This window comes from Peromyscus californicus, unplaced genomic scaffold (genome assembly GCF_007827085.1).
Source record: "Peromyscus californicus insignis strain IS unplaced genomic scaffold, ASM782708v3 Scaffold_13__1_contigs__length_99412109, whole genome shotgun sequence".
In the NCBI taxonomy this organism is placed as follows: Eukaryota; Metazoa; Chordata; class Mammalia; order Rodentia; family Cricetidae; genus Peromyscus; species Peromyscus californicus.
Genome location: NW_026294424.1, coordinates 5,192,676 through 5,207,750, shown reverse-complemented (window position 1 = coordinate 5,207,750; position 15,075 = coordinate 5,192,676). Strand labels below are relative to the sequence as shown.

General features: G+C 43.9%; 1 protein-coding gene across 1 annotated transcript; it reads right to left on the bottom strand.

The window, feature by feature from the left end:
• Window positions 1-802: 802 nt before the first annotated feature.
• On the bottom strand, window positions 803-14,967 carry Slbp (stem-loop binding protein). Its single transcript, XM_052736231.1, has 8 exons — window positions 14,560-14,967; window positions 14,329-14,445; window positions 10,614-10,718; window positions 5,582-5,641; window positions 5,219-5,356; window positions 4,645-4,794; window positions 3,388-3,469; window positions 803-1,696 (listed from the first exon to the last, which is right to left on the bottom strand). Exons 1-8 carry the CDS (start codon window positions 14,616-14,618, stop codon window positions 1,580-1,582), a joined length of 828 nt encoding a protein of 275 aa, XP_052592191.1. The 5' UTR covers window positions 14,619-14,967; the 3' UTR covers window positions 803-1,579.
• Between the last annotated feature and the right edge of the window lie 108 nt (window positions 14,968-15,075).

Here is a 15,075-nt window from a genome sequence, read left to right as displayed (position 1 = left end):
TAAGCCATCCCCAATGAAATGCTTTCCTTTTAAGAGTTGCCTGGTCATGGAGTCTTTTCACAGCAACTGAAACCCTAACTATCCTAACACCACAAATGCACACGAGTAAGAACTGAACATAGGACAGATAGCATGCTGGCTTCTTAGGTTTCATTGTGCTTAGGCACATGAGAGTTTTCCTGGTCCTGCCTGGCCCAGGGTCAGGACAAATCTCTCTCACCCGCCAGTCCCGCAGCTGCTCAAACCCAACCAAGTAAACACACAGAGGCTTATATTACTTATAAACTGTATGGCCGTGGCAGGCTTCTTGCTAACTGTTCTTATATCTTAAATCAACCCATTTCTATTAGTCTATAAGTTGCCATGTGGTTCGTGGCTTACCGGTATCTTAACATCTTCTCATGGCTGCGGCTGGCAGTGTCTATCTGCCTCAGCCTTCCACTTCCCAGAATTCTCCTCTCTCCTTGTCCCGCCTATACTTCTTGCCTGGCTACTGGCCAATCAGTGTTTTATTTATTAACCAATCAGAGCAACACATTTAACATACAGAACATCCCACAGCAGGGATCTATAATGACATGTAACCAGGTCCCATGCCAGAGCAGCAAACCTATCAAGGTCCCCTTAAAGATGGAATGGGTGAGGACTTAAAAGGTCAGTAGTGTCTGTGCTTAGCCACTACCCACCAGATCTGGGCATGGTTCTCTCACCAAAAGATGGCATTCCCATATGCCATGCAAGTGCTTCAGGTGCAAAAGAAAACCCTGACCCTCCCCTCTACAGTATAGGGCAATGTTACAAATCAGGTAAAACATCTTTTATTTTTGCAATTAACATTCCATACAAAAGCAATAGAAATGCAAATATCGACAAGTTTACAATTGAATACATGAACAGAGTATCTGTACACATTATCATTTACAGCAATATTACATGGTAAATTAAATCATTAAAAAAAAAGTTCTTTCTAAATCCCTCTCTTATGCCTCAATTCTCAGAGCACATGCTAAGATCCTACCTCACACTAGTGCTATTCCAAGTTCCAAATCAACACTATATAACTTACATAAAGCCCATTAATATAACAGCTTAACATTTTTGTTCAGAGCTCTGTTTGAGAGAAAACTACATTCACATTGATAAAAGACCAGAAAATAAGTTTTTACAAAGTCACTGGAGCTGCCCGACTGAGAGAATACTCAATCAGTTACCTAGAAAGACAGCTGACTCTGGATTGGTCCCATAAACACATGGTTAAAATCCACCGCCAACCCATCTGAAAAGTGGCAACTGAAGTCTCAAGTTCTTGTGGAAAACTACAAGTATCCTGTTGTCTAACTTGGGGGCACGGGAGGGTGGATAATAGGGTTCAGTCTTCACCAGATTTGGTTTCATTTACAATTTAAAACATGTGTAACACTCACCATACATAAAATAAGGCAAGAAAAACAATTTAGCATGAGAAAATAAACTCTTAACAGAGAAAAAAGAATACAAATGCACAGCAGCTCATGCTTAACCAGCTTTCCAGATGGCTAGGCAGAGCCAAGTATTTCCGAGAGCTGCCACCAGGTGGCAGTTAACTCATGGCAGAGAAGTCTTTCAAGGGTTCAGTTAAACAAGCGTCCAAATCAAACTCATCCTCCACTTGGCAGTCTACATGTCTGACTTTAGTGGGTGTGCCAGCATACATATCCTAGAAAAGAGACAGTCACACCTACATCAACTGATCACATAGGCTTCCTCTTAAGTTACCCCGAGCACAAGTGGGCCTGCCTAGCAGCAAGACAAAACCAAGAAAACCAATTTTGCTGTTTCTGTAGCATACACTTTCAGTTTGTCACGACCACACTGTATGGTGGGAAAAAGATCAATAAATCTGAGTGTACCTGGAGTGGCACAGCTGAGAGCCAGGATAAGGCAATGGATTTTTGTTTATATTTTCATAAGAACAGCTTTGTAATAACTTATAATATTGAGTCTTTTGTGTTTTGCCACTTCAGATCGAAGGAATTTACATATGTAAACAGTGGAAGGTCTCCACAAAAATAAAGGGATCTTTTTATTGTAAATTGTACAAATACAGACAGATCTGAATATTATACCAGGTCATTAACTACTGAATCAGAGATAAGGCAACTTCAGTAAAGCTCAGTTTATTGGGGGTAGGGGAGGGGGACCCTCACTGTGTAGTCCTGGCAGCCTAACATTTGCTACAGACCAGGCTGGCCTCGAACTTAAGAGACCCACATGCCTCTGCCTCCTAAATGCTAGGATTGAAATACTCCATCCCCCTACCCTCACCTCCAGTCATAACCCATAGGTTTTGTTTTTGTTTATTCGTTTTTAAATTTATTTAACTTTATGTTATGTGCATTGGTGTGAAGGTATCAGATCCCCTGGAACTGGAGGTTACAGACAGTTTTAAGTTGCCATGAGGGTGCTGGGAATTGAATCTGGGTCCTTTGGAAGAGCAGTCAGTGCTCTTAACTGCTGAGCCATCTCTCTAACCCTGGTTTTTTTTTTTTTTTTTTTGGTTTTTCGAGACAGGGTTTCTCTGTGTAGCTTTGCACCTTTCCTGGAACTCACTTGGTAGCCCAGGCTGGCCTCGAACTCACAGATATCCGCCTGCCTCTGCCTTCCGAGTGCTGGGATTAAAGGCATGCGCCACCACTGCCCGGCTTTGTTTTGTTTTTTTAAGATAGGGTTTCTTTGTGTACAGTCCTGGCTGTCCTGGAACTCTTGCTGTAGACCAGGTTAACCTCAAACTCAGAGATCAGCCTGCCTCCACCTCCCTCCTAAATCTTGGGATTAAGGGTGTGTGCCACTACTGCCTGGCTAACCCATGGTTTTTGAAATAGGATCTTGTGTAGTGCAGGCTAGTCTTCAATCTCTGATCTTCCTGCCTCCACCTCACAAGGGCCAAGCACACAATACCACAACTAGCTTTAAAATATGCAACTTTAAAAATTATTTCTCGGGCCAAACAAATCTCAGTACACAGAAGGCAGCAACAGGAGGACTTCTGTGAGCTGAAGACCAGCCTAGTCTACATAGTGAGCTCCAGGATAGCCAGAAGTATAAAAGAGATCCTGTCTCAAATAAAAACAAAACAAACCAACAATTATTCCCTACATAAGCACTCAGGAGATGATCCCTACACCAGCAGTTCACTAAAAGTGGTGATTAAAGGTAGGATGAACCAAAAGCCCAAACTGAGCGCAAATGCTCAGAACCCAATCTGTGATCAATTTCTTGATGGGAAAAAGTCCCCCTTTCATAAACATTATAATCCAATTTCAGTTCTAACCTCAGTACGTAAAGTGGTATATTCTCAAGTGATTTAAAACACCCAAGCTGAGAGACAGAACCAAGGGAAGTACTTACAAAGTTATCCTGTGAACTCGTCTGGGACTCAGAGCTGCTTTCTGTGAATTCTGTTTCCATTTCCCCAAGATCTACAGGTTGTCTGAGAAATGAAATTGAATAAGCATGTCAGTCACCTGCTACCATCAGAAGATGAGAATTTCTAAGTTTGTTCACTAAAACCAAATACCACCCACATCACAGTGTGTGTTGTTCCCAAGGTGAGCTTTCACACATTTGCCAAAATTTAATTCCTAACAAATAAACCCAACATAGAAAGCTGACAGCAACTACAAGTGAAAACCTGCCAGGCTCACAGAAGACCAGAATCTGACAATCTGTGCTGTCATTCATACACACCTGTAAATATCCTGTTTTGGTTTTTTGTTTTTTTTTTTTTGTTTTTTTTTTTGAGACAAAATTTCTCTATGTAGCTCTGGTTGTCCTGGAACTCACTAACTCACTTCTGACCCTGTAAACATTCTTGCAAGACCAATTCAAAGCTGGGCAGTGGTGGCACACTCAGGAGGCACAGGCAGGCAGATCTTTGTGAGTTCAAGGCCAGCCTGGTCTACAGAGCAAGATCCAGGAAAGGCACAAAGCTACACAGAGAAACCCTGTCTTGAAAAACAAGCAAACAAACAAACAAAAGGAACCCAATCAAAACACTAAAAATGCAGCTACGGATGTGGCTCAGTCTGTAGAGTGCTGCCCAGCATGAGGGCCCTGGACTACCTAAGAACCTTTCAGAATCAAAAAGGGGGCAGGCCATGGTGGTGCACACCTTTAATCCCAGCACTCAGGCCCACCTGGTTTAACCTCAAGCTCTAGGACAGATAGGACTACAGAGACCCTATCTCAAAAATACAAACCAAAACCCCTCAAATAGGGTTGGGGAGATGGCTCAGTGGGAAATGCCTTTGTAGGTATAATGTCCTACAAATTTGGATTTTGGATTCTCAGAACTCACATCAAAGAAAGCTCACGGGTCACTTGGCCCACACAGTAACAAACATAACAAAACATGAGACCCTGTCTCAAACAGTGTAGAAAGAACTGACACCCAAGGTTGTCCTCTGACCTGCACACACCACCAGTTGTCCTGGACTGTTTTCTAGCTCCAAAAGACTGAATCCAGGACAGGGAGTGAGCTCTTCCCTGGCATCCACAACCCTGTGCAATATAATGAGGCCTAAAGGCTAGTGTGTCTGTTCTCTTGACAACTTCCAGGATAATTCCTCACTGTGACAGAGGAAAAAAAAAGCAACAAAGACATACATTTCTTGCAAATCACATCCTTCTTCAGCAGGAGGATCCCAAAAATGCAGAGCCACTTTCCAGAGTTTGATCTGCTGATCCCATGATCGCCGGCTATACTTCTTAAATTTGTTGGGGGTCCTAGGATGGATTCCAGGTTGTCGCAGGTGTCTGGAGGACATAAGATTGCCTCAGTACAAGCCATTCACATCTGCACAGAGATAAAAGACTAAACACACTTTGAGGCATGCACTACCACACCCAGTAGTAACTGAGATTCTATAGGATGAGCCAAAAATAAAAAGGGGGGGGCACATACCACCACAACCAGCTCTCCAATTAAACACTTACATTCTTTAACTTGACTTTTATTTTCCTATTGTGTATTTTAATAACTATATACTTTATAAAACCATACATTTTGAAAGTCCTGAGGATAAAATGCTCTCTAATAGTCAAAGCTATGAAAATGACTACTTAAGTTCTTATGAGTCACTAATAAACACTTCCTAGAAAGTACGTCTAATATAAGCAACTCCTTAACAGGTACAATGTTGTTGGGCAGGACTAAGACAGACCTATGTGACAATACTACCTGGGAACCTCTTTAATATATCGGTCATAGGCAATAGTGTTCTTCCCATAGTTGATCTGCTTCTGTCTTCTCATCAAGACACTTTCATCCGTCTCCACATCAGCTGGTACTGAAGACATAGACTCCTTTGAATCAGAACTGAAAATAATGAAAGATCAAAAGCCTTGGATTTAAGATCACCGTGTGCCAAGAAAACACTGCAACAGTTCCCCTCTCAATTTCAAATGATATGAATCCACGAAAACCCAGTCTATACTATAGGAATTTCCAGTACACACAATGAAGAACAAATAACTAATAAATGCTACTGGAACAAGCCCCTCAAAATTTTCACTAACAAATTAAAAATGTTTCAGCATGTACCTTCCTGATGAAGATTTCCTTTCTCTTCCAAAGTCATTTATAAGTAGTTTTCTCTTATATCTGAGAACAAAATAAAACATTGCTGTTTTTAAAAGGATAAAATACATAAATAAACAAAAAAAAAATAGTGCTTCCAAAGCAAGAACGAAGACTTTTTCCTGAGTAGCATGATTTGGGAATGGGACAATGTTGAGTCTGAGGTTAGCCTGGGCTTATTATATTAGCCCCTGACTAAAAACTTTGAGGGGTTGGATTAGAATAGGAGATGAACGACTTTTTTCTTTTAATTTCTAAAAACATGGTTTTTTGGGCTGGAGATAATGCATGGCTCAGCAGTTAATATCATTTGGCTACTCTTCCAGAGGACCTAGGTTCTATTCCCAGTACCCATATGGTGGCTAACTCCAGGCACAAGGGAGATCTGATGCCCTCCTCTGGCTTCTATGGATACAAGACACATACATAGGACACAGAGACATACACACAGGCAAAACATCCATATGCAAAAGAGCTACCAACAGCTGTGAGCCTCCATGTGGGTGTTAGAAACCAAACCTTGGTTCTCTGCAAGAGCATTAAGTGCCATCACTTTACCCCGTTTGAAAGAAAAAAAAATTAGAAAGACTGTATGTGTTTGTACATGCATGCCACAGCACATGTGCAGAGGTCAGACGACAACTTGTGAGAGCCAGTTCTCTCTTTTCATTATCTGAGAGCTGGGAGTCAAACTCAGGTCATCAGGCTTAAACACAAATCTTACCTACTGAACCATCTCACTGGTCCAGCATTATTTCTTTTTTCTTTTTACTTTTTTTTTTTTTTTGGTTTTTTTTTTGGTTTTTCGAGACAGGGTTTCTCTGTGTAGCTTTGCGCCTTTCCTGGAACTCGCTTTGGAGACCAGGCTGGCCTCGAACTCACAGAGATTCGCCTGGCTCTGCCTCCCGAGTGCTGGGATTAAAGGCGTGCGCCACCACCGCCCGGCTTACTTTTTTTTTTAAAGTATGTATATAGTATTCTGCCTGCATGTACATGTGCAGGCCAGAAGAGGGCATCAGATCTCATTATATATGGTTGTGAGTCACCATGTGGTTGATGGGAATTGAACTCAGGACCTCTGGAAGAGCAGCCAGTGCTCTTAATCTCTGAGCCATCTCTCCAGCCCCCAGCATTATTTCTTTGAGTCTATTCCTTTGCAATTTATGTTCCAGGTAAATTTTAATCCTGACACTCAAAAAAAAAAAAAAAAAGTTCCAAAAATGTCTGTCCTTTCCTGTGTTTAAGTGTGTGCTCATGTGTGTGTATGCTCATGGAGGCCATAAAAACTTAATATATCATTCCTCAGAGCCATCCCACTTTGTTTTTGGCACAAGTTCTCTCTCAGGGTCTAGGGCTTGCCAATTTATCTAACTGGCTGGCCAGCAACTTCAGGGACCTTCCTACCTCTGCCTCCCTAGTATTAGCATACAACACCTCACATGGCTTCTTTACATGGGTTCTGGGGCCCTAACTCATGTCCTACATGCAAGGCAAACACTTTACTAAGCTCTATTTCAGTCTTGCCTTTTTTCTTTTCTTTTTTTTTTTTTCTTAAGGGTAAAGTCTAAGTTGCCTAGTCTGGCTTTGATGCCAGATGGTCAATTTTCAACATCTCTCAGTTACATCATTTCAGAAGATAAATTATTTGTCAAGAGTCTAGCCTGTTGTTTAAAGCAACCTGAATAAAAAAACATTGTCTTACACTCTCAGGTACACCACCCTATGCAGAGCTTCCCTAGGTCCTAAGAAATCTTAACAAAGTGGCTAGCAAAACCCAATCATCTACTGCCAAGATGGAGACAGGGAGTCTTGCTGCAGAATTGGCTAACAAATAAATCCTATCTGACCTCCTAGCTGCTTTGTTTGCATTCATTAACTCAGTCTATTTGCTTTGAGACAGCAAGTATCAAAAGAAAAAGACCAAAAACACAAACAACAAAAAAATCAAGGGAAATTTGGAGTACCTCAAAGTTTGAGGCCAGCCTAGTTGACATAGTGAAATCTTGTCTCAAAAAATCTTTTAAATGCTGGGTGTGATGGTGCATGCAGAGGCAGGGGCAGGTGGATCTCTGTGAGTTCGAGGCCAGCCTGGTTTACAGGGGGGGAGTTCCAGGACAGCCAGGGCTGTTACTGTGTGTGTGTGGGGGGGGGGTGATTTTAAAAAGTTACTGAAAATTGCTGGGTGTGGTGGCACATGCCTTTAATACCATCACTCGGCAGAGGCAGGCAGATCTCTGAGTTTGAGGCTAGCCTGGTCTACAGAGAAATCCTGTCTCAAAAAAACCCAAAACTCCCCACCTCCCCCCAAAAAGTGCCTGGAGTTCTAGCTTTGTTGGAAAGTGCTTGCTTAGCATGCCTAAAGCCTTAAATTTCCGAGCTCCACACAATTAGGGCATGGTGACATGACTGGAGGTAGAGGCAAGAGGATCAGAAGTTTAAGGGCAAACCTTGGGGGGGGGGGAGGAAAAAAATTGGGATTATGTCTTATGTGCTACAGCCTTCGGTAGGTTCTCACTCTTCCAGATTTTTTTTTGGGGGGGGTGGGGTGGGGTGGGGTGACAGGGCTTCTAGGTGTAGCCCTGGCTATCCTGGAACTTACTATATAGACCAGACTGGCTGCTGGGTTAAAGGTGTGTGCAACTACACCCAGTTATTTTCTGGGAACCTTAAAAACAAGACTAAAGGCTGGAGAAATGGCTCAGAGGTTAAGAACACTGCTTGCTCTTCCAAAGGTCCTGAGTTCAATTCCCAGCAACCACATGATGGCTCACAACCATCTGTAATGAGATCTGGCGCCCTCTTCTGGCCTGCAGGGATACGTGCAGACAGAACACTGTATATGTAATAAATAAACAAATCTTTTTTTTTTTAAAAAAAAAAAAACAAGACTAAGCTAGAGTCTATCAACTGTCTTTCAAAGGCACTTTCTATTTTACTGAGGCAAGGTCTCTCCAAGAGCTCATAGTTCACCTAGTTTACTACTTGTAGGAGCTGTTTCCCAGGAATTGAACTTAGGTCATTAGGAGGCAAGTGTCTTTCCTTACAGAGCCATTTGCTGGCCTTGATCTAGTTAGTCTAACCAGCTTGCCACTGGGAATTCCATTTCTGTTTCCCAAGTGTAACGGGATAATGGGCAAGCCACTGTGCCCACCTAGCTTTTATGCAGGTGCTAGAGATCCCAACTCCAGGCTTCATTCTTGTGCAAATATTCCATCCACTGAACCACCCCCACCATTTAGTTTTACACTATCAATTGAAATATCCAAACTCTGGAGTATTTTTCTTCCTTCCCCAGCATCTCTTTCTAGTAACCCCTGTGCTTAAAATGTTACAATGTTTTTAATAACCTCCAACTCTGTGTCATACTGGCTCATCCTGAAATTCTTTTCTCTGGCAAAGCCAGGGATCTGGTTTTACCTGAGTAATGGTGCCTAAAAGACAAGGCAACCCCTCATGCTGCTATGGGTAACATTATGGACTGGTTTCCTTTCTGTTTTGTTTTGTTTTTCCAGACAGGGTTTCTGTATAATCCTGGCTGTCCTGGAACTCACTCTGTAGACCAGGCCTGTAGGCATGCACCACTACCACCTGACATGAACTTTCTGTTTGTTTGTTTGGTTTTCGACACAGGGATTCTTTGTGTAGCTTTGGAACCTGTCCTGGAACTATAGACCAGGCTGGCCTTGAACTCAGAGATCCGCCTGCCTCTGCCTCCCTAGTGCTGGGATTAAAGGCATGTGCCACCACCACCCGGCATGAACTGGCTTCTTCACACCAACCAAGTAAAATAAGTACTCTTGTCAGAGAGCATACCCAAGACCCTGGATTCAACCCCCAGCATCGCCAAAAACAAAAAATAAAAACCGGGCTGGAGAGATGGCTCAGAGGTTAAGAGCACTGACTGCTCTTCCAGAGGTCCTGAGTTCAATTCCCAGCAACCACATGGTGGCTTACAACCATCTGTAATGAGATCTGGTGCCCTCTTCTGACCTGCAGTCATACATGCTGTATACATAATAAATAAATAAATCTTTAAAAAAAAAAAAATAAATAAATAAAAAAATAAAAAAATAAAAACCTTTTAGAGTTGGGGAGCTAAATCCATGGATGAAGAGTTGTTTTTTTTTTCCCCCCACATAAATTTAAGGACCAGAATTTGGATCTGTACCACCCAAATAAAATCCCGAGTGGGTGTGGTGGTTCATCCCTAATTCCAGTGCTTGAGAGGCAGTTACATGGGATCCTCAGGCAAAATGGCTAGGTAAAATAACCCAATTAGCAAATTGAGTTCAGTAAGAGACTAGCTCTGTTAGAGAGCAATTTGAGTTAGACATCTGATGGCAACCTCTGATCCCGACATACAACTGCATGTGTGCATGCACTTGTGCTCACACACACACATACCCACATATTAACATGAAAAGAAAGCCCCCATCACTGCAATCCAAGCACCTCCCCTCCTATTTCCACTAAGACAGTGGTTCTCAAACCAGGAAGCACTCAATTAGAAGAGCATCTTACAAAATACCTGGGCCCTACTCATCAGTGGGTCAAGGAGCCTGCAAATGTGTATTTCTAACAAGTTCCCAAGAGACACTGATGCTAGCCTAAGGACTAGATCTTTCCCTTTTTGGTTGTACAGGGATCAATAAACTCAGGGCTTTATCATGCTAGGTAAACTCATTACCACTGAGCGGCAATCCCAACCCCTAAAGAACAGATTTTTAAGAAGCGTTCTTGTTCTTCTTTTTTTAATTTATTATTATTATTTTGTTTGTTTGTTTTTTGAGACAAGATTTCTTTGTGTAGCCCTGGCTGTCCTGGAACTCGATCTACAGACCAGGCTGCCAAACTCACAGAGACCCGCCTGCCTCCGCCTCCCAAGTGCTGTGATTAAAGGCGTGTGCCACCACTTCCGGGCTAAGAACCATTATTCTAAGACATTCTGTGAATACAGCAATTGAAAACCACACACAAACTATTATAAAGTGTGTACCTTGCAATCTCTTTGTTAACTCTGGTCCTCATTTCATCTTCTTCAACTGCACTCGCCCAGTCAGAACATCTAGAACGGGGCTTAGGGCCTTCAGGAGTTGTAAAGCTACAATAAAGGGAAAATGCATTTCAATGAGTGCTTCAATTCAGTTTTTTGAAGAATGACACTGTTTTGGCAGAATGCCAAAGAAACAGGTGAGTTTAAGCAATCTCTCAAAATCTTCTAGACATCATTAGACAACTACCTTTTTTTTTTGGTTTTTCGAGACAGGGTTTCTCTGTGTAGCTTTGCGCCTTTTCCTGGAACTCACTTGGTAGCCCAGGCTGGCCTCGAACTCACAGAGATCCACCTGGCTCTGCCTCCCGAGTGCTGGGATTAAAGGCTTGCGCCACCACCGCCCGGCTGATTAGACAACTATCTACCTACTGTGAGTCAGTGCTGGATTATGGGAACAGTCTACTGAAAAGGCAGGGGAAGTAAAATATTGTCAGTACCATGAAGAATACCTAATATGGAACTTGGCTTTATGTTTTGAAATAGTCTCACCATACAGTCTTGAAAGCTCTCCTGCCTCAGCTACTGCATAAGTACTAGGAATACAGATGTTAGTCACTATACCTGACTTTGATATGCTAGCTGTAACACAAGGTATTCTAGGATTTTTAAAAAAAGATTTATTTATCTATTATGTATACAGTGTTCTGCCTGCATGTGTACCTGCATGCCACAAGAGGGCATCAGATTTCATTACAGATGGTTGTGAGCCACCATGTGGTTGCTGGGAATTAAACTCAGGACCTCTGGAAGAAGCAGCCTGTGCTCTTAACCTCTGAGCCATCACTCCAGTCCATATTATAGATTTTTAAGACTCCAAATAATAAAATGAATAGGGTCAAACACTGTGACCAACCTACAATGAGAATCCAATAGAACAGATGATGTCTACCTTTCAGACTCACAACATGTAGTAACAGGCATCACAATCACAATGTGGAAAAGGTGAGACTATGAGTCTTGTGGATACATATTTTTTCTTGTTTTTGAGACAGGATCTCACTATATAGACCAGGCTGGCTTTGAACTCAGAGAGCCTTCTGCCTCTACCTTCCAGGTGGTAGAATTTAAGGCATGTGCCAACACATCTGGCAGTTTTAACTTTTATTTCACTAAGAATTAGTCTACCAAGCTGGGGGTTGGTAGCTCACATCTTTAATCCCAGCACTCAGGAGGCAGAGGCAGGTGAATCTCTTCAAGTTTGAGGCCACCCTGTTCTACAGAGCTAGTTCCAGGACAGTCAAAACTACACAAAGAAAAATCTGTCTCAAAAACAAAACAAAACAAAAAAGTCTACCTTAAAAGTGTATCCCTAATGCCGGGCGGTGGTGGTGCACGCCTTTAATCCCAGCACTCAGGAGGCAGAGCCAGGCAATCTCTGTGAGTTCAAGGCCAGCCTGGTCTACAGAGAGAGTTCCGGGAAAGGCGCAAAGCTACACAGAGAAACCCTGTCTCGAGAGAAAAAAAAAAAAAAAAAAAGTGTGCCCCTATACTTGAGTTAAATCTATTCAAAGGGCTTAGTTTCATCTCAAAGAAATCTTTGGACAAGATAACCCACATGAAGCCAGGCAGTGGTGGCACATGCCTTTATCTCAGCACTCAGGAGGCAGAGGCAGGCGGGAGAGAATTAAGAATGCTTGTTGTTCAAATGAAGAAACTCTATTATACTGCTTGAAGAGGATTTGACAAAATGATCCACCTAGATAGGATGTTCTTTAACTTGTAGATATGCTTACAGGTGTGCAGTGAGCTCCAGGTGTCCTGTGTTCATATGCTGTATCCCACCCATGCCAATTTTTGGAGAGTGCCCTATGCTCCAGTAATCAACTCCTTCACCATATTCCTCTAAGTAACCCCAAAATAAAGTCCACTAGTTCAACACAATAACAAAAGTGCTTGTCGTTTCTTACAGAGGACATGTGTTCAGCACTTACATGGCAACTCACAATCACCTATAAATCCAATGCCCTCTTCTCTACAAGCACCAGGCACACATGTGGTACACTTACATACAGACAAAAAACACTCATACACATAAAAATAAATAAATCTAGCCTGGGATAGCAGCACATGCCTTTAATCCCAACACTTGAGAGGCAGGTGGACCTGAGTTCAAGGCCAGCCTGGTCTACCTAGTGAGCTCCAGGACAGCCCCATCCTTAAAAATAAAATAAAAAACCTAACATTTTTTTTTTTTTTTTGGTTTTTTCCACCACCGCCCGGCCCAAAAGACCTAACTTTTTTTTTTTTGGTTTTTCGAGACAGGGTTTCTCTGTGTAGCTTTGCGCCTTTCCTGGAACTCGCTTTGGAGACCAGGCTGGCCTCGAACTCACAGAGATCCGCCTGGCTCTGCCTCCCGAGTGCTGGGATTAAAGGCAAGACCTAACATTTTATCTTCAGATAACTGAGACCATGACAGGGTTCACATCTTCATTCACCTCAATTACGTTTTCTGTGTGGTTGGTTTTGGTTTTCTGTTTTCATTGAGACAAGAAAGCCCAGGCTAGTCTCAAACTCACGATGTAGCAAACAAAGACCTTGGACTTCTGATCCTTGCTTTTAACTCCTGAGCACTACTGGGATCACTGACACATACAATAGCATGTTCCCTTTTACCTACCTTAGGCCTCCCTATACTCCCATAACTAGTCCAAGGTTTTCAAACATGTGCTGCTAACTCACATTTGCACTTGACAGCCTCCCCAACTGAAGCAGATTCCCTCCCCAAAGAGATCTATCTGCCCACCCACTGAAGCAGTCAAACCATAGGGATTGACTTTAACCAGAGATGGTCAAGGGTTTAAATCAGTCTGACTTTTCGATCTTCAGTCAGCACTGCCTGTGTTCGTAAGTCTGAATTCAACCACCTTCACTGGGCTTGGCAGCCCTGTCCTCACCTTCCCTTCCAGTCAGCTGCCTAGCAGGCCACATATCCCCACAGAAAGAGACATAGTCAAAAAACTCTGCAATCACTTTCCTCTTCATCAGTCACTACACAAAGGTCCCAGAGAGCACTTCCCTGAGCATCCCACATCACCAGCTTACTCTTCAGACACTCCTGGTCTCTCTGAATGACTATTTCACTTACTGGCACACCTCTGTGAGGCTACCAAGAGACCTCATTGACTTCAGCACACTGAATCAACTAAAGAAAAAAAAAATTCACCTATGACTTCAGCATGGTGCCTTACCTTAAAAAACAAAAAACACCTAAACACTGTGGCAAACGTTTATCAGATGGAAGGGACCCATGAACATCACTAAGGATGAGTGACCCGGGAATTCAACTTTGGCATGCATCTGGCTTTTCACTTAGGTAATAAAATCTAATTTCTCTCTCCCTTCCTCCCTCCCTCTCCCTCTCCCTCACACACACACAGCGTGGGGGGAATGTCGAAACATTTTAACAAGGTGTTCAAAGTAGTAGTGCCTGATACTATGCGTGAAAAATATAGGGGCTCCTCCACTCCGGATAAAACCAGTTTTGCTGCCACCTATCAGTCGCTGAGAAGATGCTTCTTAGACTGAACAAAAATGAAGGGAATCCAGAGTCACCTAATTTATTCCAACATCTAAAAAGCGAGTGCAATGGGATGAGGGTCCCTTGGCCCTCTTCCAGACCCACCGAGTGACCAACCCGTTTCACTCGGCCAGGGCCCACCTTTCAGGCCGACGGTCCGCAATCTGGCGCTCGCTTTCCTCGGAGTCCTCGGGCTTCCGGTCCCTTCCGTCCGCTCTGCGCTTCCGTCCGAGGCTCCATCTCGCAGGGGACCGCGGGCTGCGGACACAGACCGTGGTCAGTGGGCGGGGCCCCAAAGCACGGGCGGTTCGTGGACCCCTACCTCACAGACACCCAGATACGGAAGACTTGTAGACCGCATGGCCCACTTACCTTGCAACGCCGTCGCGGCCGCTCCCACACCGGGGTGGGCTTCTAGGTCTGCAGGCCATGGTGGCAGAGGGTTGAAGACCGGTTCAGCAGAAAGAAGCTCTCTCGGCGACAGCGCTGACGAGGTCTGAGCTCGGCTAGTCCAACCGCCCTTAAGTGCGCAGCGGCCCCGCCCCTCAGCAACTCCCGCGCGCGCGCACGCGCGCGCGGGGTCGGACGAAACCATCGGACGTTCACCTGTAGGGGAGCCCTTCTCGGCTCTGCGCGCTCCGCTGGCGGACCCGGTTCGGACCTAAGCCTCGGAACTGCAGGCAATCGCCAAACTCCAACTCCTGATGCGGCTGCCTAGAAGGGCGGGAAAAATGTGACAGCCCAACTAAAGAGAAAAGGAATTGGCGACCCCCGTCGGCCTTCCAGCAGGCTGGCGCTGTCTCTGCCGGGTCTCTGATTGGTTGCGTCTTCGCGGGCCCGAGGAGTGTTGGCGGGAGATTGGGCAGTGCGCGCCAGTGTCACTCAAAA